This window comes from Crocuta crocuta, unplaced genomic scaffold (assembly GCF_008692635.1).
Source record: "Crocuta crocuta isolate KB4526 unplaced genomic scaffold, BGI_CrCroc_1.0 scaffold322, whole genome shotgun sequence".
NCBI classification, from domain to species: Eukaryota; Metazoa; Chordata; class Mammalia; order Carnivora; family Hyaenidae; genus Crocuta; species Crocuta crocuta.
The window spans coordinates 4,422,901-4,446,549 of record NW_027532592.1 but is presented as its reverse complement, the minus strand read 5'-3'; the positions used below and the strand labels follow the sequence as shown (position 1 = coordinate 4,446,549).

At 43.0% G+C, this 23,649-nt stretch overlaps 1 protein-coding gene across 1 annotated transcript in view; it reads left to right on the top strand.

Moving 5' to 3' along the window:
• The window catches only part of FBXO28 (F-box protein 28), a 31,200-nt gene that overhangs the window by 75 nt on the left and 7,476 nt on the right, over window positions 1-23,649 (top strand). The window contains 3 exon segments of the mRNA XM_077779849.1: window positions 1-180; window positions 12,093-12,202; window positions 15,802-15,940. The exon segment at window positions 1-180 is cut by the window's left edge and continues 8 nt beyond it. Of these exon segments, the coding sequence (XP_077635975.1) occupies window positions 1-180; window positions 12,093-12,202; window positions 15,802-15,940 (429 nt within the window).

Genomic DNA, 23,649 nt, shown 5'->3' with positions numbered 1-23,649 from the left:
CAGCGACTGCCGCCCCCGCCCCCGGCCCCGGCCCCGCAGCCGGGTTCCCAGGCGCCCCCGGCCCCGGCGCTGGCTCCCGACCAGCTGCCTCAAAACAACACGCTGGTGGCGCTGCCCATCGTAGCCATCGAGAACATCCTCAGCTTTATGTCCTACGACGAAATTAGCCAGCTCCGCCTGGTNGAGCCCCTCCCCCGGGGAGGAAGCCGTAGCCGGCTCCAGGACGCGGAGTCCGGGCGCCGGTCTGCTGGGTCGCTCCCTTTCCTTCCGCGGGGCCGGGGAGCCCGGGCCCGGGAAGCGGGGCGGGAGTTGGGCGTCCCGCCGTCGCGCCCAAGTCCTGACCCCGCGGCTCCGGTCGCTGCCTTTTGTGCCCCACCTTCCAGTCCCCCGGCCGGGCCGTGCCAGGTTCGACTCGTCCACGGGGATCACGCACTGTCCCCTTCTCACGCGCCCCCAGGTTTCCCTGCTGGACAGGCCTCCCCGANGGATGACGGAGAGCGCCCAGCTGGGCCTCGCCCCGACCCTTCCCACCCGCGGGCAGCGCCCGTGTCTCCCGGCCGTTTCCTAAGTAGTGACTACGGTTCCCCCCGCCCGCCGGCTCTGGGGGACGCGGCGCCCCCTCGGGCCGCGGAGGTTCCGCGATTTGTGCCGTCGGGACCCTGCAGCGCGCCGAGCTTTGGCCGAGGGCTTAACGAATGGCTCAGTTGGGGGAGAGGTTGTGCTTCCTGTCGGTGGGTCTGTCTCGAAGCGGGAAGGAGACTGAAGAAGGTGGACATTTTGAAGGGATTGCAGACCGGGCTGTGTCGAGGCGAAATCCGGGCTCGGGATGGTTTCTGAGAGGACAAAGACGGACTTCTGGAGGCGGTGTGCGCGGCAGTTTCCCGTCGACGTGCCACCTTCACACCTGCAGCTCCGGGTTGGCCCGGTAACTGCGTTGCGGGAAGGGGCCCAGACTTTTTAGAGACAAATTGTCTAATTTTGATTCTGACCGATGACCAGGGTTGTTTCTCGCCAACCCGGCAGTTGAACCAGGCCGGTCTGCGGGATGGAAAATTCTTCGCTGAAAAGTGGTATTTCAAAATGGATTGTCCCTGAGTTCCCAAACCATGAATCTTCAGCATTCTTTCAGGTTTTTGCGAAGCATGGTGTCTCATCAGGCTTCCTGCTGTCCTTTCGTGGTGTCTGGAGATGGAGCCTTTCGCCAGACAATGGCTCTGTAGAGCTTGGGGTATTCACACTACTGTAGGTGTGGAGGAAAACTGGGGGTTGGTTTGTCAGTTGTTGACTTTTTTAAAAATTTAAAACATTTTCAAAGGGGCGAAACTAGCTTCTTACAGAACAGTTAGAATATATCCCAGTTTATTGATAGATGACATCTCCTTCCAGTGAAATATTAAGTCACACGCTTAAGTCTAAAGCAGTCACCCATCCTAGCCTTTCAGGGACTTTCATAAGGAATCCCTTACCATCCCCTGTACCACCAGCACCTCCCACCCACACCCCAAAAGGTTCTCCAGCCAATTCTATGTCTCAAAGAGGGGTTATTTTTTCCTCTGGTTTAGTAATGAGATTCCTTAGTTTACTTAAGGTTAATAGATGATTCTTAGATTAAGTGGATAATATTTGTGGGGATTTGGAAGTGTCTTTGGTTTCAGTGTCATTGGTTTGGTGTCCTAAGGTACAATTCAGGTAGCATTATAAAAGAAAGATGTGCTTTCTTGCCACTAGATGTCAGCATTAATTTAATTGTGGTCTTTATGAAATTGTCAGTCTAGAAACTGCGTGGTAGGTGCAGTGGTTGCCCGACGGGCCTCTTCTAGCGAAGTGGCCATTTATACCTAAAGAACTGTTTGCCAAAAAATCAAGGAACTTCAGTATGGATGCTGCTATCTGGAGCATAAATTACATAGCTCTTTTCATTTCTAAGTGTGTTTGTGTGGTTTGTGTTTTGCATTTTTTGTTTTTTAAGTGGAGTCAAGGCTGGATGTGTTTGGAAGAGAGTGATATTAATTAAGAACAGAATTAGTTTCCATAAAGCTAAATGTCAGCTACTCAGCGGTTGATGTTGAGGTGTTTGGGGTTTTTCTCCTTCCCAGGTTATGTGCCTCCTTAAGACCTCAGCTGTAACTTTTTTAGCACCTAAATTAGAAACACATAACGCCTTGTGCTTTCTTTGAAAGATTTGCTCTAGATTGAAATTGCTAAAATAACATTCTCCAATTCTTTGTGCAGTTTGGTTGATGATAGTCTTTGCTTCTTGTGGCCATGAGTAATTGAAATTTGACTCTGCAATACGGTTATTTCCAAGGGATTGTCCAAATGCCTTATTGAATTGTTGGTTTTTTGTCTCCCCCCGCCATTGACTATTGCTCCAAAAATGTACCCAGAGCCTGGAAATCCTGGTTACACAGAAGTAGTTCTTTAAATGTTTAACTTTTCCAACATATTTAAAATGATTTGGCCAAACAAAACTTTTGAGATGACAAAACTTGAACTTTGAGTTGTTTTGCCAGTAAATCAGACAGATTTGTGCTGATGCAGCTTTAGACTGTCACCCAGGCCCTCTTGATAGGTTTGAGAGTTTGTCAAACAAGTGGCAAAGGTTAAGAGGTGAGTTCCTACCCCTTGTTAGGGAGCATGTCAAAGCCAGGCTTGAGCGTGGAGCTCTGGTGAGCACGGTGTTCTCACTTGCTGAAACGCGAGTGTGGCCGGCATTTGAAAAGAGGTTTTAGAGAGATCCTGGGCGTTTTTTTCCTGTGCAGTTTGAGTGGAGCTCTTGTAACTTTAATGGGGTCCTATTAGAGGTTCAGGTCGTAAATAAGACTGAAGGTTAAATTTAGAAGGCTTGCTCATTCTCTAAAAGGAAATTTTTCTGTAGGTAACCAAATGCATACATACTTTTATCCCAAGGTGTTGTCCTAGAGCACTCTGGCTAGTTAAATCTGTTACCTTTTTGTAGTTCCTTTCGCAGCTTGTGTTCAAATATGTTAGAAAATTGTAGTTATAGTAGTTATAAAATTGTAGAGAAGGCTGATTGGTAGAAAATATGAAGGAAAATGGGAAACCATTACTCTAGTTTTTAATAGGCAGCTGTTTTCCTCATCTCTGTTGTTCTGTAACATTTGGGGGGGGAACATCTTTACACTCTTACAAGTTATTGAGAACCCTAAGAGCTTATCTTAGGAAATTCTAGAATACACAGGAGCACAGGAATAGACAATACATACTCCATTCGCTGCCAAAAAAAATGTTATGTGTCCTGGTGCCTCTGAAAAAGTCCACTATATGTTATGAAAGAATGAGAGTAAAAGTGGCAAATAACGTGTAAGTATTAGGAAAATAGTTTGGCCTCTCAGACTCTCAAAGGGATCTTAGGGATCCCAGGGGTCCCTAGAGCACACGTGGAGAGTCACTGCTCTTTGTTGCGGTCTTAGAGAATATATTCCCCATATTGCTGATTTGTACACTCCCTCATTTCATCATTAGGTTATTTTTATTACCAGCTACTTAAGTACAGTACATGATTATAACACGTGGGGGACAGTTCATTACTCCTGGAGATTCTAACCTGAAAGAGGAGTTCGGTCAGTAAGCCTGCCCGCCGGATCACAAAGACAGAAGGCACGCACCTCGCCTGAGCACACTTACTTACAAGTTAGCAGGTTAACAAGTACAAAGATGATAAATACAGAAGTGTTGAGCTGATTCAGGAGAGGCTTCCTCAAGATGAGTTTTCATCCAGTTAGTAACAGTGAAAGGACATTCCCAGCGGAATCAAAAATGACATACAGGGTGATGAAGTGGTTGGAGCAGGGGGACTAATTAGAGCAGTGAGAGGATTGTGTGGAGTGTCAGATGTCCTCCATCAGTGGTCAGGCTCCCCCTCCGCCCTTTCTCGTGTCACAGACCAGCCAGATTTAAGAAGCAGCTCTGAGGACCTCCTCGCGTCATTATTTCCTAACAGGGACTCCAGCCTAACACGTGGGGTGTGCACATTCTCCCGGGGTGGGAGAAGGTGTTAGCTTCATGGTTTGTGCATGTGATCCAGTCTCGTGACGTTTGAGATGAGGAGCAAAAGATCACCTTTGCTAAAGGTTTCTCCCATGCACCTCCTTCCAGCGTCTGGATGAAGTTTGATTGAAACCAGCACCGTCAAGCTGTTGGGTTTCCCAGGCCCCCTAGTCTCCTAGGCAGCCTCTTCTGTCCGCAGCAGCTCCTGCCTGCCTTTGGGGTACACTGTCAGTGGTAGTACCTCAGGAAAGCCTCCGTGATTCTTCGCTGAACTTGACCCCCTCCTGTTCCTCGGAGTTCCTACCCCAACACTGTTACTCGTGCGTGTTGTATTGGAATTGTCTCCGGAAGGGCCGGTTGGGCACTGAATTTAGGCTCCATGCACCCTTTCATTGGGAATCCTGATGGCCTTCCATAGTCTATGATTCCATATCAGTACTCCGTATTTGTTGAATAAATGAAATAGTTCTCTCTCTCTTTTTTAAGTTTATTGTTTGGAGAGAGAAAGAGCTGTCAGCAGAGAGCTCAGTGCAGAGTTCTACCTCACAAACTGTGAGATCATGACCTGAGCCAAAAGCAAGAGTCAGACACTTAACCAGCTGCGCCCCCCAGGTGGCCCTGAAATAGCTCTTAAAAGCATTTCACTGCTCCAACTGATGAAGGGAACGTAAATGTCATGTGAGGGGAATATATTTTCTATGCAAGTTATAGCAGAGCTGAAACATGAGCTGCTTTGTATTTGCCTCCAGCAGACACAATAAGATGATGTTTTAATTTAAGAGCATTTTAAGAAGCTTGAGTGAAAAAGACTCCTAATAATAACAAATGTTAATAAGGTGACATGAAGCTAGTATGTAGTTGATAAGAGTAGCTATCTGCAGGAGTGCAAGAGACAGAGTGAGCGGCAGAGGGGCAGAGAGAGAGACAGAATCCCAAGCAGGGTCCACGCTGTCTGCACGGAACCCAACGTGGGACTCGATCCCACGAACCTTGAGATCGTGACCAGAGCCAAAGTCAGTAGTTGATTGCTTAACCGACTGAGCCACCCAGGCGCCCCAGAAAAACTTTTCTATTCGGCTTTTAGGAAGGATTATAGAAATTCTGGGAACAGGCTTTTCTTCCTAATTGTTTTGCTCAGGCTAAAATTAAGTTTATATTTTCCTTCCAAGTGAACATGTACAGAGGATACCCAGAAAATTTTAAAGTTGTGATTCTAGTAGATAATTAACTGTGTCTCTCTGTATGTGGTATTGTATATTAGATAATCCATACCATGGAAACACAGTTTTTAGTGTTTTGTCACCCATCATTAATTTCTTGCTACATTTGCTTTATCTCTTTCACTTGTCTGATCATTCTCTCTCTCTAAATGTGCGAGGATGTATGTGTCCTACACACAGATTATTTATTTCACTAAACCATTTGAAAGTAAAATTCAAATAAAATGACATTTTTTTTTATAATCACAGTATTATCACTTTCCAGGCATTTAAAATTATGTTTTACATTCTAATCAATTGTCCCCAAAATGTCCCTATAGCTTTTTTTTTTTTTTGGTGGAGGATAAGTGCTTTGAATCTAATAAAACATTTGTCTCTTTAATCTAGAACATTGTCCCTACTTTTTCATTCTTTGTGCCATTGGCTTTTTGAAGAATCAGGGCAGATGGCTTATAAAATGTTCTACAGTGCAGATTTGTCTCATTGTTTTCTGGTTTTTGAACTTTGAAAGAATTCTAGAAAGATTTGGTCTAGCGCCATCTAACTCCAGCACTGTGGGGAGAACACCCACTGATGTCCTTGAGATCTCGTGTTGCCCCAGGAAGTCCTCCTTGAGTCCGCTGCTGACAGTCTCCTGCGGCTGCAGAGTGCCAGTGAGACTGCAATCAGTTGAGAGTAATTAGGGTGATTATTTCCATCTCTATGCTGCCGATTGCTAAATTTAAGAAGACACTAATTAGAAGCCTGAAATCTTAATTTTACTTTTGCCACTGAATGCTGTGGGGACTCTGTACAAATTACATAATTTCTTAATGTCTCCATGTCCTCACTGAAGGTTCTGGTGTCTTAAGTTCCTTTCAGTTTGAGGGTTATTAGTAAGCAGCATAATCTTTGATAATAGCTTCTGGATTCATTGGAGAAAAACATCAAGTATTCTGTTCATTTGAGAATGTAGACCATGAAATAATTACATGAAAAATGTGGTTGCATTACAGTATTTCCTTGATTCTAAGCTATAGATTCAGATTTTAACATTTTTTAAATCAGAATTCATCTTGATCAACTTATATGTAGATTTGTGTAGCAGTGCTTTTTTTCCCCCCCGGAAGAGCTTTTATTAGATTAGTAGCATCTTGAAGTTTTTACAACATCATGAAATCGAAGAAGTCCACCATTTTATATTTGAAGGCATTTAAGACATCTGAAGAAAAAATGCTGCGAGTTATAATTCTAGGACCATTCCAGTGTCAAATGTTAAAATATGAGAAAATGAGCATCTTAGAATCAGCCAAGATTTGATATTAAGATTAGGTTTAACAGGGAAATTGTGGGTTTCACAAATTTATGCATAAGTTTCTTGTGTCATCAAGGACCGTGGTGGCACAACGTATCAAAAAAGATTTGTAAACGGAGGGAAGAAAAATTTTCATTACTACTTATGTTAGAAAATAACGAAAAAGATAAACATGGCATTTTAAATCTTGAAGTACTTAATAAAGAAAAACCATATCTCTTCTCTCAGAGCGGAACAGCAAGTGAGAGGGACCCAAACTAAATGTCCCCATTAAAGGCTGATACTCCATCAGTTCCCTTTTATATTGATAGTGTAGGTTTTGGCTAATCTATAAATGTAATGGTAGTTTTTGACAGTCATCATCTTTGTATGTTAGATTTCAGAATCGTATTTTACTGTCTTACTGTCTTGACTAAATTGCTAGGATTTTTGTTTTGTTTTAATAAACCAGGAAAATAAAACCTCTTCCCTTTATCTTTGGGTAATTCTTAAAATACCCATAGATATAAAGCTATATATATTTTTTTTAATGTTTTATTTATTTCTAGGAGAGAGAGAGAGAGACAGCGTGAGCAGGGGAGGGTCAGAGAGAGAGGGAGTCACAGACTGAAACAGGCTCCAGGCTCTGAGCTGGCAGTCAGCACAGAGCCCGACACGGGGCCCGAACCCACGAACCGCGAGATCATGACCTAAGCGAAAGTCAGACGCTTAACCGACTAAGCCACCCAGGCGCCCCATATATTTTAAGTGAGATAATTTTGCATTGCCAGCTGGCATACATTATCAGCTATTGCAGGAAAATTAGCACACAGTTGACCTTTGAACAACACAAGGGTTAGGGCCACCAACCGCTATGCATTTGAAAATCCATATAGAACTTTTGACTCCCCCAAACTCAACTACTAATAGCTTAGTGCTGACTGGTAACATAAACAGTCCTTGAACACATGTTCTGGGTGTTGTACATATTATATGCCATATTCTTACAATAAAGTAAACTACAGATTTAAAGTTAAATATTTTCAAAAAACCATAAGGAAGAGAACATATATTTACAGAACTGTACTGAATTTATCCAGGAAAAAAGAGAAAAATACATGCATAGGTGGCCCCATGCAGTTCAGATGTGTGTTGTTCAGGGCCCAGCCATTTCAGAGGCCACTTTCCTTCTTTCTGAATTTTTTTTTTTTTTTTTTTGAGACAGAGAGAGACAGAGCATGGGCTGGGAGGGGCAGAGAGAAAGGGAGACACAGAATCTGAAACAGGCTCTGTTTCAGCTTTCAGCACAAAACCCGATGTCAGCTTTGAGCTGTCAGCACAAAACCCGATGCGGGGCTTGAACCCATGAACCGTGAGATCATGATCTGAGTCGAAGTTGGACGCTTAACCAACTGAGCCACCCAGGCACCCCACCTTCTTTCTGAATTCTAAATGAAAATAGATGATCTATTTGTGTCTTTGTTTCTGTGCTGTTGGTCAATCAGTACTTACTGAACATCCAGGAAAGAAAGAATACCACGTTAAATGCTGATCTCTTACAGTATTGACTGATGTTTAAAATATTTTTGACTTCAGCTTTTGTGGTACTATTCAAATTTCTCTTTGTGACCTCCTGTTTTCTCTTTTTACCAACTTTTCTTTTTTTAAGTTTATTTTATTTATTTTGAGAGAGTGAGAACACACAGGAAGGGGAGAGGGAGAGAGAGAATCCCAAGTGGGCTCCTCACACTCAGCGTGGAGCCGTATGTGGGGCTTGAACTCACAAACCATGAAATCATTACCTGAGCCGAAACCAAGAGTCAGTTGCTCAACTGATTGAGCAGCCCAGGTGCCCCATCTTTTTACCAGCTTTTACCAATAAATGTTCCTTGAGGGGCACCTGGGCAGCTCAGGTCATGATCTCACAGTTTGTGAGTTCAGGCCCTGCGTTGGGATCTCTGCTGTCAGTGCAGAGCCCGGTGCCTGCTTCAGATCCTCTGTCCGCTTCTCTCTTTCTGCCCCTCCCCTGCTCATGATTGCTCGCTCTCTCACAAAAATAAAATGAACATCTTTTTGAAATGTTGAGACTCTGTTTACAAGCCTTTATTTTTTCTGTTTCTTCGTTTGGGGGTTCATCTTCATGGATCTCAGTTCTCCCCATGTGAAATTTCTGGATCTAAATCTTTAGTCCTAATATTATAGTTCCTTACAGAAAATGACCACTGTCCCCATTCAAGATCTTTCCAAAAAATGGGCATCTTTTTAAAGTTCTTTCTCATTACTGTCTGATTTATCTGCTCCAACTATGGGAGATTTTTACTTCGCTCAGCTTTGCCTGCACATCCACTCTGTCCTCAGTATTTGCTCAGTGGCGTATTCACTCTAGACTCTGCCTTCGTGCAGGCCACACCTCTACCTTAGTGGTCCTTTGTCCTTGTTGCGTGGCTAATTCCAGTCTTCTCTCAGGTGAAATCGTCCTCAACTGGCCTTCTCTGGTCGTTTATTCACACTCTTGTTAATGGTCGGTACTCAGACACTTAGCTGGGCTTCTGAATTATTAGCAGATGTCTACATCCAGTGCGGCACAATGCTTGTATGAGAAAATCATTTAGACGGTACCTTGGAAACTAGGATAGTAATAGTTGACCTTAACTTTTTTCTCTGTAATGCTGCTAAAAAATTATTCCTATTACTTCATCTCAGAAATTATCAAAGAGATTGTGGAAAAGTCCACAAACACTAGAAGTGTTTCCTACAAGATGGTATTAGAAGGTGCCTCACCTTGAATGGTTCTGGCAACAGGAAAAAAAATTGTACAGCCGTCAATTTTTATTCCCCAGAAGGGCCACCTTCAGCTCTTTAGGCTGATATTATTTTGATATATTATCTGTTGACCTTCTACCGTGAAAGATGAGAATTTAGCCTGCTCATCAGACAGACGCACTCTTCCCTCCCACAATAATGTAAGAAAAGTTCCTTTCTTCCTCACACAGTTTTGGTACTGGTGTTTGTGATGACGATGTAGTCATTCTGGACTGGAGCACTGGTTCTTCAAGTTTAGTCCTGGGATCCCAAAGCAGTTCCCAAAACCCTTTCAGAGAGTCCATAAGATCTAAAATATTTTCATTATAGTACTAAGCTGTTATTGCCATTTTTCACTCTCCTTTTTTTCACAAGTGGACAGTGGAGCTTTCCAGTAGCTGTTGTGACATGTGATAATGTCAGCAAACTGAGAGCTCATGAAATGTATCCTTGTATATTATGTTTTCTAGAATTTTCTAAGGCAATATCTTGGTAGATTGAATGCAGAAACAGATATGACATTTCACTTCCTCTAAAACTACATATCAAAGAGATTTGCAAAAATGTAACTCACTAGATACTTTGTTTTAAAAGAGTTATTTTTCCTTTAAAAGTTATTTATGTTAGGGGGCGCCTGGGTGGCTTAGTCGGTTAAGCGTCCGACTTTCGCTTAGGTCATGATCTCGCGGTTCATGGGTTCGAGCCCCGCGTCGGGCTCTGTGCTGACTGCCAGCTCGGAGCCTGGAGCCTGTTTCGGAGTTTGTATCTCCCTCTCTCTCTGACCCTCCCCTGCTCACGCTGTCTCTCTCTCCTATAAATAAATAAAAATATTTTTAAAAAAAAAAGTTATTTATGTTGGGACACCTGGCTGGCTCAGTCGGAGGAGAATAGGACTCTTGATCCCGGGGTTATGGGTTCAAGCCCCACTTTGGGTGTAGCGATTACAAAATATAAATGTAAAAAAAAAAAAAGTTATGTTGATACATATTGTTTGTATTAATTTTTAATAGGCATTGAACATATGTTGGTAATTGGTTTCTTTTAGTTAGAAATAGATCCCACTGGGGTGCCTGGGTGACTCCGTGGGTAAAGCATCAGACTTTACCTCAGGTCATGATCTCATGGTTTGTGAGCTCTAGCCCCGCATTAGGTGAGCATGAGCCCCACTTCTCTCTTATTCCTTATCTCTGTGCCCGTCACTCACTTGTTCTCTCTCTCTCTCAAAAAAGAAGGAAGGAAAGAGGGGAGGAAGGAAATATTTGAATATTTTAAAATACCATTTATTAAGAATTAGTCTTAGAACTTAAAATTTGCTGTTCTTATTTTCAAATTGAAAAGCAGTGTTTTTCTTAATGCCTTTCATCTGGGTGTTGTGAGTTAGGAAGCACATAGTATTTAGTACTAGAGCAGTAAAGCCTTCATTGTCCAGGTTGACAGAATTTGTGTGTCTGAGTTCTCAGGGGAAAGCAGGCACCAGGGATCTCATCAACATTTCCGTTTCAACAAGTGTTTGGCAAGCGTTTGTGCTTGGGCACCATGAGAGATGGAAAGAAGCACATGACAAGCCCACCTGCTTGACTTGGCCTTGATATATAGATTTATCTCAGGGTCGTGCACTTTCAACATCCACACCTATTCAGTGAGAGTTAGTGGTCAAGTTGATGAAGCTGATCTCAGGGATCTAAGAAGAAACAGATTTTGTGTAGCAGGTTTTGTTAAGATAACAAAGGTGCCGAGATGTCTCAGAAATCTAGCAAGTATGAACAAAGTTTTCAAATTAGTACTAAGTTCAACAAAGTTTACTTAATGGAATCTTCACATAGTACTCCAGAGTTTACCAAGTGATTTTAGCCCTATTGTTTCCTTTAATCCTAATGATTATCCCTGTGAGTTATATACTACCCACATTTTACAGATGGCTGCCTCAGGCTTCCAAAGGGTAGCTGACTTGCTTAAGAGTATGTAGAAGTTAGGCTCCAGTTTAGATGTTCTGACTATGATTCAGCGCTTTTCCTGTATAAAAGCACAGTATTCTTCAAAGATTCAAAATAGTCAAGATTCTGCTACATATGTTAAAATATGTCATGGAGAATATGATAGTCTAGTAGAGAATAACTCTGTAGTTGACCCTGATTGGTAGAAATAAATAAGAATTCTCATTCTGGTTATAGATCATATTAAGTTTATGAGAAGTTAGACTTAAAGTTTGAATACACATTTTTAGCTAAAGGAGAATTTTCTTTTTTTAAACTATGAAAAACCTTTTGAGGGGCGCCTGGGGGGCTCAGTCAGTTGAGCATCCAGCTTTGGCTCAGGTCATGATCTCACTGCTGTGGGTTCGAGCCTCGCATAGGGCTCTGTGCTGACAGTTCGGAGCTTGGAGCCTGCTTTGGATGCTGTGTCTCCCTCTCTGCCCCTCCTCCGCTTGTGCTCTCTCTCCCTCTCTAAAAACAAACTTTAAAAAAAGTTTAAAAACCTTTGAATACGTTGTTTTACTGATCTTCATGACTATAGTTTCTGACCACAGTAGTGGGGATACATTCAGAACACTCAACAAATACGTAAAGGTGACATATTCCTTGTTATGCTAATATTAATTTCTTAACGTAATGTTGCACGAGTTAGAAACTCTGAGGCATTCACCTGTATATACTGACTCAAAGATTTAGGTGGCAAAGTAGGGGGCAATACTAGCACAGAGAACTTCCAGCTAACAGGAGTCTAAGTTAATGTTTTTTATTTGATTTTTACTCTTAAAAATTCTTTCTCTTCCTTCCTGTCCATAGGTTTGTAAAAGAATGGACTTGGTCTGCCAGAGAATGTTGAATCAGGGATTTCTAAAGGTGGAGAGATACCACAATCTATGCCAGAAACAAGTTAAAGCACAGCTTCCAAGGTACGTTGCAGCTAATGATGGCAGTAAGTTACAAATGGTGACTTTGTTTCTTGGTTGTGTATTTTTTTTGATTTTTTTTTTTTTTTTAAGTAATCTCTGTGCCCAACATAGGGCTCAAACGCATGACCCTGTCATCAGCCCTGTCATCAGGAGTCCTAGACAGGCACCCCTGTTTATTTTGGGTTTTTTGTTTTTTAATCTGGGTTAAGTTCACATGTTAAACGGTTTCCAAGTTTTTGTAGGGAAAGGTCACCCAGATCACAGTAAGTGATTTTGACTGTGCTTTGTCCACCATTTCTGTTTAGCATTTTATTAGAGGTTGTAGCCAGGGCTGTTAGGCAAGAAGATGAAATAAAAGGCATCCAGATTAGAAAGGAAGGATTGATGTTCTCTGTTCATAGATGATATGAACTGACACGTATGTAGTCGTATATAAGGAATCCACTAATAGAGCTAATGAGCACGTTCAGCAGGGCTGTAAGATGCAAGATTGATACACAAAATGTTGTATAATTGTATATAATAGCAATAAATGACCCAAAAAACAAATTAAGACCATTCCAGGTGCAGAGATGGGCAGAGTGGATGAACGGGAGTGGGAGCTATAGGCTTCCAGTTATGGAATGAGTAAGTCGTGGGGATGAAAAGTACAGCATAGGGACTCTAGTCAAGGGTACTGTCACAGCGCTGTGTGGTGACAGGCGGCAGTTCCACTTGTGGTGAGCATGACATAGGTACAGAGATGTAGAATCACTAAGTTGTGTGCCTGAAACTAACATAGCATTGTGTGTCAGCTAGACTCAGGAAAGGGGGAGTAGCTCCCAGCGGGCTCAGTTGGTAGAACATGTGACTTTTGGTCTCAGGGTTGTGAGTCCCAGCCCCACATTGGGCTAGAGCTCACTTTATAAAAAGGACAAATCCAGGCACGGCCTGGGTGACTCAGTTGATTAAGCGCCTGACTCCAGCTCAGGTCATGATCTTGTGGTTCATGAGTTTGAGCCCCGCGTTGGGCTCTGTGCTGACAGCTTGGAGCCTAGAGCCTAGAGCCTGCTTCAAATTTTATGTCTCCTCTTCACTGCTCCTCCTGCACTTGCACTCTGTCTCTTTCTCTCAAAAATAAATAAACATTAAAAAAAAAACACACACACACACACACACACACAGTTCCATTTACAGTACTATGAAAAAGAAGATAGTAAGGACTATAACCAAAGAAGACTTGTCCACTGAAAACCATAAGACATTGGTGAAGGAAATTTGAAGAGACTTAACTGGTCACGGTCACGGACTGGAAGACTTCATACTATGCAGATGGCAGTTCTTCCCACGCTGATGTGCACATTCAGTGCAATTCCTGTCAAAGTCCTAGTTGACTGTTTTGCAGAAAATAACAGATTCATCTTGTGATTCTTACTCCGAATAATCAAAACAATCTTGCAAAGGAGGAACAAAGGTGGTAGAGTGCTACCACTCTCCAGTATCAAAACCGACTGTAAAGCCACAGTAATTGAACCAGTATGTTGCCAACACAAAGACAGACATATAGACCAACGGAGCAGAACTGAGAGTATGGAAAATAGATTCTGATATGTTAAGTCAGTTGATTTCAACAAGAACGCAAGACCACTCAGTGGGGAAAGAATGATGTTTTCCACAGATGATGCTGGGACACCTGGGTGTCTGCGCAAAGGAATGAACTTGGATCCCTTCCTCACACCGTCTTTGAAAGTGAACTCCAAGTAGATTACGGATATAAGTATGGTATCAGCGCTGGATGATAAACCCTTAGATGGAAACAGAGTCCTGACCTCCATGAACTTGGGTTAGGCAGGGGTTCTTTGCTAGGACACCAAAAGCACAAATAACAGAAGAAAAAGTCTGGACTTCATCAAAATTGTCCTGCAAAGGACAATATCAAGAAAGCGAAAAGACACCCACACAAGAGGAGAAAATATTTGCAGCTCATATATCTGATGAGAGACTTGCATCCAGATTGTGTGAGGAGCTCTTAGAACTCGACAATAAATGTAATGGAGTTAATCCACTGACAAATTACCCAGTTTAAACGTGGGCAAAGGGCTTTAACAGATATAATAGATATTCCTCTTGGAGTGCCTGGGTGGCTCAGTTGGTTGGGCATCTGACTTTGCCTCAGGTCATCATCTCACGGTTCGTGGGTTCGGGCCCCGCGTCGGGTTCTGTGCTCACAGCTAGCTCAGAACTTGGAGCCTGTTTCAGATTCTGTGTCTCCCTCTCTCTCTGATCCTCCCCTGCTCATGCTGTCTCTCTCTCCCTCTCAGAAATTAAAAACAACAACAACAATAGATATTTCTCCAGAGACGACAAACTGACAGCCAGCAAGCACATTTGGGGGCCCCAGCATCATCAGTCTGCCCAGCAGAGCACTGATGTACCACAAACATCCACTGGGAAGGTTGAAACAAAAAAGACAAAAAAATCTTGGGAAGGATGTAGACAAACGGGGACCTTCCTAAATTGGTGGTGGGATCATACAGTGGTTCTGCCACTTGAGAAAACACTTCATTGCTCAAAAGGCTAAACATAGAATTACCACATGACATAGCCGTTTCATTCCTAGGTATATAGTTAAAAGAAATAGAAATGTAGCCACACAAAAAAATTGGTACATGAGCATTCAGTGCAGCGTTATTCATAATAGAAAGCGGAAACAACCCAAAAGGCATCAGCTAATGACTCGATAATCAAAATGGTGGTGTGTCTCTATGATAGAATATAGTCGGCCACAGAAAGGAACGGAGCCCCGGGTAGCTGCTACCACACGCCCAAGCCTGGAGAACTGTGTGGTGTGAAAGAAGACAGATACAAGGTGCTGTAGGCGCTACCACTCCAGATATCTAAAATGTCCAGAAATGGTGGATCCAGAGAGACCGAAAGGAGACCAGTGGTTGCCAAGGGCTGAGGAGTAGGAGTGACTGATGACAGTTACGGGACCTCTTTTTGTGGTGTAAGAATGTGGAGAAATTAAATCACGTTGATGGGGGCACAGCTCTGTGAATATACTAAAAACCATTAAATTATACACATTAAAGGTGAATTATTGCTCAGTGAAACTGTTTAAAAGTTTAAGCAAGCTGATTTTATAGGTAAAAACATACAGGTCGCTTGTCTGTGTGTCCCTTTGCAATTCTTTCATTTACCTGATTTTTCTGATTTGAATGGCCATTGGGCTTGATACAGCCAAAACACAAAATAAAAAAAACTAAAATTTTTTTTCAAGATTTTACCAGTACATACTAGTCCTTGGCAGGAATTTCTGGATATAGCAATTCATTGATCGTTACAGTTAAATGACGACCCAACTGTAGACATCTAAATTAACACGTAAATGTTAGACTGTTTCAGTAAGGCTTTTTTTTTTTTTTTTTTTTTTAACTTGAGAGAATCCTAAGCGCCGAGCCCAATGCAGGGCTCAATCCCATAATTTTGGGTGGGGTCAGGCTGAGCCGAAATCGAGTCTGCTGCTCAACCAACTGAGCTCCTCTGGTGTCCCAAGGCATTTTCATTGCTTAACATTTTAGTCCACAGTACTTCTTTCATGATGCTTTCCTTTATTACAGGAGGGAGTCAGAAAGAAGAAACCACTCATTAGCTCGCCACGCAGACATCCTTGCTGCTGTTGAAACAAGGCTCTCACTGTTAAATATGACTTTCATGAAGTATGTGGATTCCAATCTCTGTTGCTTCATCCCAGGAAAGGTAAACTAGGATTGCTTATGTAGGACAGCGGATCGCCCTGCTTAGGCTGAAATTATTACAAAGCCATTGTTGAAATGTCTGAGTTGTTCCTGCCTCTTTCTTTTTTTTTTTTAATTTTTTTTAATATTTATTTTATTTCTAGGAGACAGAGAGAGCGCGCGAACAGGGGAGGGTCAGAGAGAGAGGGAGTGACAGACTCTGAAACAGGCTCCAGGCTCTGAGCTGGCAGTCCGCACAAAGCCCGACGCGGGCCTCGAACCCATGAACTGCGAGATCATGACCTAAGCGAAAGTCAGACGCTTAACCGACTAAGCCACCCAGGCGCCCCTGGACTGAGTTTCTGTGAATGGATTTGTTTAGCTTCAGTACTGTAATTGACATATGTACATCTCGTATGTGATGTTCATGCTCAAGATTCACTTTAGGAAGCAAACAGCAGAAGCCCTGCTGTTCTCTAGAAAAGCTTGTTAGGAATTTATACTCCACTCCAGTTAGTGCGCTATTTCCATAAATATGAAGGAAAAAAAGAGTTTGTGCTGCAGAACACATCTGTGAGCTTTGTACTCCTTGTTAAGAACAGCAGCGAACAAGACCGTTGTTCCGTCTTGAAGCTGTTACAGTTTCGGGGAGGGGGAGTGGGAGGGACAGGCTGATGTGGTTGTATTTGAGAAATGTTTCATGAAGACAACTCAGAAACTTCCAGGTTTGGTAAGAATAAATGATCAATGGATAGCAGCACACGCAGGGGGAGGAAGAGAGCTGTGTAACATAGACATAGGTCTCTTGTGGCACATTCACCGTCCCCAAGCTCGTTGAGACTACAGCACTCCACATGCTACTCCTGCTGCCAGGGAGAAGCACTTCAGTGTACAGCAGCGTGTGTATAAACTCCGGCGTGGCGTCTTGCTGCTGGAGAAAAGAGTACATTCAGGTGCAGTTTGTGTCTGTCATGTGTGGAAGGCGTGGAGGTTGAATGACAGGTCATTTTGCTACTTATCTGATAGTAGCAAAAGATGCCCTTACCATGGTTGGAACTAGTCAATACACAGTAAAATTTGAATGTTCTCTTTTTGTTATTTCCATAGATCATGAACACAGGCAATATTTTGTATACTTTCTTCATTTTCAATTTTCTGTGTTTATGGGAGAGATCGTTTCTTATCATTTTATTTTAAATAGTGTTTTTTTTTTTCAATGTTTGTTTATTTTGAGAGACTGAGTAAGTGGGGGGAGTGGCAGAGAGAGAATCCCAAGCAGGTTCCATGCTGTCTGCACAGAGCCTGATGTGGGGCTCAATCTCACAAACCATGAGATGACCTGGCCCAAACTCAAGAGTCAGATGCTTCACCGACTGAACTATCCAGGCACCCCATTATTCTTCTTCAGTATATCTTACTTTCTACCTACGAGCTACAGATTCTTTTGTGGAGTAGTAATTGTAAAAGGTTATCAGTCAGAAATGTCAGATTCTGATTCTTACACTGAGTTTTGTCCAGATCTGCTTTATAGGCCTCAACACTGAAGTGTTCCAGGATGTCTGTTGAACTAGTATTGGTTGTCCCCTGCGGCCTTCGGATTTTTATTGCATGTCTCATTGTTAAGAACATGAATATTTAAGGGGCACCTGGATGGCTCAGTCAGTTAAGCGTCGACTTTGGCTCAGGTCATGATCTCACGGTTCGTGGGTTCGAGCCCCACATGAGGCTCTGTGCTGACAGCGAGCTCAGAGCCTGGAGCCTGTTTCAGATTCTGTATCTCCCTCTCTCTCAGACCCTCCCCTGTTCATGCTGTCTCTCTCTCTCAGAAATAAATAAAACACATTTTTAAAAAATTTTAAAAAAAGAACATGAATATTTAAGAAACATCTTGCAGTTCTCATAACCTCAAAACCAATTCAACCAGTTGTCACCAACCAGAGTGGAGTGGTTTGTGCCAAGTGCACATGGCCTGCAGAGTCTAAGCTGCTTAGTGTCTGGCCTTTGCTGAAGTCGCCAGTCTTGGTTCTGGGTGATCAGGATCACAGAATTGTAACACTGATCTTCGCTATCTGAACGAGTAAGGTCAGATCCAGTTGAATTCTGCTGGTTTGTGCAAGTTTTTGTTGACTTTGACTCTGTTTCTGCACCCGAACGACAGCTGAGGCAGCCTCAGTGGAGACGGTGCTCAGTTTTCAGGTGCTGTAGGCCCAGGGGGCCTGCTCCAGATGCCCTTTCTGCGCCCCCCCGTGGGAGAGCAGGTGTGAAGGCGCCCGGGGCCCCGCCTCCCCTGGGATACATCTGTCCGCCCGGCCCTCTCCCTGGCCATTGCCCTCCTCTTACGTTCGCGAACCACTTTGGATTCGTGGAGCGCTCCGGCGTTCATGGACTTGTGTGCCTCCTGTCACGGCCATGCGAGGCCTCTTCCTGTTCTGGTGGGAAGACAACGGCGGCCTGGCGAGCTTGCAGGGTTTAATACAAGCTACACTTGAGCCTTCTGATATCCCGGTTGTGTTCTGCACAACACACTGTCTCCCATTTTTCCTTAATAGTGCTTGTGTCCGTGCAGAAACTCACCCTGACTTCTCCTGGAAACTTGACAGACAACCCCACCAGAAACAAAAATGAGTTTGGTTTTTATTAGCAGACTTAACTCATCTCGGATTACTTTGTTTCTTTAAAAGTGCCTGGGTGACTCAGTCGGTTCAGCATCTGACTCTTGGTTTCAGCTCAGGTCATGATCTCACAGTTTGTGGGTTCAGTTTCTCCTGCTTGAGATTCTCTCTCTCCCTCTCTCTCTCTGCCCCTCCCCCACTCATGCTTTCTGATAAATTAAATATTAAAAAAACAAGTTCAGAGCTGTCACCCTTTGTAAGGGAACTCATTTCTATGGTTTATATAGAGCATATGCACTTTGTTAGAATTCAGGTCTATACTAAGCATTTCATTTGCAGATTACTCTTTCATGAGCTGCTTAAGTGAATCTGGGTCATATCAAGATTGTAGTTTAAATTAGAACACCTGATATACATCAGAACTTTAGGATTTTACACTAACAGTTGGGAAAAAAAGCATTTTTAAAATTATTCTCTGAAAGAGCAGATTTACTCTTAACATCAAATGGTAGGTTCAGGATGGCAAACTAAATATATGTTTACCTCTGACTCCTCCCAAAGCTTGCTCAGATAGGGAAGGAGCTAATTTTAAAAAGGTAAAAAAGACCCATGCAAGCGAGGTCAGGAGAGCAGCAGCAACAGAAGTCTGGGAGCTGGAAAATACACGGACAAGTGGTGGCGGGGCCTGGCAGAGCTGGGGAGGTGAAACCCTGGCCGGGCAGTGGGGAGCTGGGAGGCGGCGCGGCCTCTGCACAGCCGGCCGCTGGAAAGCTCCAGGCACCCCTGACAGTGGAGCTGACACAGGAGGCTGGGTTGCAAGTCTGTATTTAAAAATGATTTAGGGGCGCCTGGGGGGCTTAGTCAGTTAAGCATCTGACTCTTGATGTTGGTCATGATCTCATATCGAGCCCTGAGTCAGGCTCTGTGCTGACCACGTGGAGCCTACTCGGGATTCTCTCTCTCCCTCTGCCCCTCCCCTACTCGCACTCTTGCTCTCTCTTTCTAAAAGAAATATAAAAATAAAGTAAAAATGATTTAAGTCTACATGTCCCCTCTTCAGCTCCACACAGCTAGGTCATTGCCTTTCTATTGAGCGAAAAACTAGGTCTGACAGAAGGGTTAAGGTGAAAAACGGTGTCTCTGGACGGGGACAGTACTGGTAACGGCATTAGGAGAAAATCTGCCTAAAGACTTCACACCCGTTGAGAGTTTGCCACTTCCCTCTCTGGGGAGAGATCCGCAAACTTTTTCTGTAAAAGGCCAGGTAGTACATATCTCTGGCTTCGCAGGCCGCATGGTATATAGGTCCACCACACTGGCGAACAGCGCGTACAACATGCGGGGCAGAAACGTGTGTGCTTGTGTTCCCGTGAGACCACTGTAGGTCCGCCAGGGCCACAGCCGCCGACCTTGACCACTCTGTTGGGCCTCCGTTCATCTTCTCTCAGAACTGAGAGGTTACAGGTATCGGGCTTACCCCTGTGTACGGTTTTCAAGCCTTCTTACGTGGCTTCTTACAGTAAGTTCATGGTCCATGTTGGCAGTTCACACATACTGAGGCATACAAGTGAACAGAGGCCAGCTAACCATTCTGGGACATAGAAGGATGAAGAAAGACACGGACAAGTCCCTATTCTTAAGCATTACTAGGGGCTCTGGAAACACTTCTGCTGAAACACACTGGTTCCCCAAAGTCAGGATTTTCGGTGTAAATGATGATGTGAGGTCAGGAGTCTAGATTTCCCTGAACAAACTTAAAATCTATGTATTAGGTTTTGTTGATTTGTTTTTAATGTTTTGATCGGGGAGGCTGCAGGGGTACTGGTGGGGTTGCATTTTTAAATCTCTTTTCATTTTGGTAACTTCTTGCGTTGAATTGTACACGGAGCTCCCATGTGTCTCTTATCCAGATCCAGCAATTGCTTACCTTTTGTCCCGTTTGTTTTTATTCTCTCTATTAAATCCATGGATTTTTTTCCTAAACCATTTGAAAATAGTGGAGATATTGCAATCCTTTACTCTTAAGTATTTCTGTGTATTTCCTGAGAAAGCACAGTTTTCTTACTATACAGTTATCAAAAATCAGGAAGTATAACTTTGATATGGTAACACTTACCAGACAGCCCACATTCAGATTTCATCCCTGATCCAGTGATACTCCTCCCTGCTGCTTTTTCTCAGTACAGAACCCAGCCCATTCATGCGTGGTCTTAACCTCCTTAATGTGGAGTAGGCCCCTGTGCCTCCTTTGTGTGTCTTGATCTTCATATTTTTTAAGAACACGGGTCCCTTATTTTGAGAAATAGCCTTTAATTTAAATTTATCAAATGTTTCCAGAATGTTGTGTTTTTTGGCTTTTTTTATAATTGATTTTAACATGAAGATCATCTTAAAAATCAGTATTATTTGGGAGCATTCTTCCTTTTACTGTGCTTGTCCCAAGATAAATGTAAACAGTCCCTGAGTCTTTAAATAGAAGAGGGGTCCCCGGGGGGGCTCAGTCATTTAAGGTCTGACTCTTGATTTTGGCTCAGGTCATGATCTCACAGTTTGAGAGTTCGAGCCCTGTATCGGGCTTTACACTGTCAGTGCAGAGCCTGCTTGGGATTTTCTCCCTCTCTCTCTCTGCCCCTCCCCTGTTCATGCTCTCTCTCTCAAAATAAATGAATAAACTTAAAAAAAACTTTTTTTCTTAAGTTTATTTATTTTTGAGATAGAGCTTGAAGCAGGGAGGGGCAGAGAGAGAGGGAGACAAAGAATCCAAAGCAGGCTCCAGGCTCTAAGCTGTCAGCACAGAGCCTGACGTGGAGCTCGATCCCACTAACCATGAGATCATGACCNGGGTTCCTCTGAGCTCTCTGTGTGCTCCAGTCATTTTTAAATGGGAACAGGAAGCAGAGAATCACCAAGCTGATACAAAACACAGAATAAAACAAACAGATGGAAAATACCTTTGAGAAAACCATACAAGAATATAAAACTTAAGGGGCGCCTGGGTGGCTCAGTCGGTTAAGCGTCTGACTTTGGCTCAGGTCATGATCTCACAGTTCATGGGTTTGAGCCCCGCGTTGGGCTCTGTGCTGACAGCTAGCTCAGAGCCTGGAACCTGCTTCGGATTCTGTGTCTCTCTCTCTTTCTGACCCTCCCCTGCTCTGCTGTCTCTCTCTCTCTTTTTCTCTCTCTCACAAATAAATAAAACATTTAAAAATTAAAAAAAAAAAAAAACTGTGACTAATATATTTTTTAATGTTTATTTTTGAGAGAGAGAGAGAGACAGAGCACAAGTGGAGGAGGGGCAAAGAGAGAGGGAGACACAGAATCTGAAGCAGGCTCCCAGCTCTAAGCTGTCAGCATATAGCCTGATGCGGGGCTTGAACTCACAACCTGAGCCAAAGTCAGACAGTTAACCGACTGAGCCCCCCAGGCACCTCTGAAACTGTGATTAATATTCTAAGAGAAATTTTAAAAAGATACAAACACATGCCACATACAAATCTTCAGAAAATTTTAAACGCACTTAAAATTTTAAACTATGAACAAAAATGTTTGATTAAAGGGGTAGAAGGGAATGTCAAGTAGATCTCAAGTACAACAAAAAGATGGAAAGTGAGAAAAAATGAGGACACAGGAGGTTCAGTTTTCTGCTAGGAACTTTGCTGAACAGTGGATTAAACAAGATAGAAATTCTCCCTCACAGAGTCCAAAGACTTAAATTGTATCCATGGTATATGATTTACTGCTGTGCTAGTGTAAATACCAGCATGACTGGATTCTACTCCTGAAACCAGTATTAACTGTATGTTAACTAGAATTTAAATAAAAATCTGAAAACAAAGTAAACATAGCATGACATTGTGAGTTGCATGTTCTAGAAACATAGTGATCACTTACTATAGTTGGTCTGTATCCTACTTTTAAAATAGTTTTATTATTTTTATCATCTCAGGCTCAGGTAGGACTCAGCATGTGGCATATTTGAAAGCTGTAAAAACAGCCAGTAAGAGTTTAAGTGTCGGGTGCCTGGCTGGCTCGGTCAGTGGAGCATATGACTCTTGATCAGGGTCATGAGTTCTAGCNACCCTCCCCTGCTCACGCTGTCTCTCTCTCTCTCTCCTAGAAATAAATAAAACATTTAAAAAAAAAAATTTAAAAGACCGAAGGAATGATCTGCTGAGAAGTAGAAAATCACAAATTATTAAAAAGATAGAAAGTTTAAGTGACCAGCCTATGGCCTGTGATCTCTCCAGTAGATCTCAAGACTCATCACTCCATTACATTCTTGCTGCTAAAGTAATTCTTGGAAAGTAATTAAACCCAGTTAGAAGGTGAAATATTTTGAAAATTGGGTGAATACCATGTTTTCTTAATAAGTGCCATTGCAGCCACTGGTAACTATGAATGGGAGAAGTGTGTGGTGCTGGCATGCCGTTGTCATTTCTCCTTCATCTTGTCCTTTGCGTATAACTTTTGGAAAGAGAATGTTCTTAATTTTACTGAAAACATGGATTATCCCACTTGACTAAAATAACCTGTATGTAGTAAAAGTTTGAAGTGTTACCTTTTTAAATGTTTATTTTTATTAATTTTTAATATTTATTTTTGAGAGAGAAAGAACAGGTGGGAGGGGCAGAGAGAAAGAAAGAGAATCCAAAGTAGGCTACACACTGTCAGCGCATAGCCCAATGTAGAGCTCGAGCTCACGAACCATGAGATCATGACCTGAGCCAAAATCAAGAGCTAGAAGCTCAACCCACTGAGCCCCCCCCACACCCCTATTCATTTATTTTTGAAAGTGTACATGTGGGGCACCTGGGTGGCTCAGTTGGTTAAGCGTNGGGGGCAGAGAGGGAGGGAGACAGAGAAACCAAAGCAGGCTGTAGGCTCTGAGCTGTCAGCACAGAGGCCAACACGGGGCTCCAACTCATGAACCTGAGATCATGACATGAGCCAAAGTCTGATGCTCAACCGACTGAACCTCCCAGGCGCCTCTAAGTGTTGCCTTTCCTAATGGAAGACTTGAGCAAATGGAAAGAGATAACTTTTTTTAAAAAGTAGGTTATTTATAATAGTGGTTTTTTTTTTTTTGTTTTAGTTTATTTTAAAGACCAGATACAGAAAA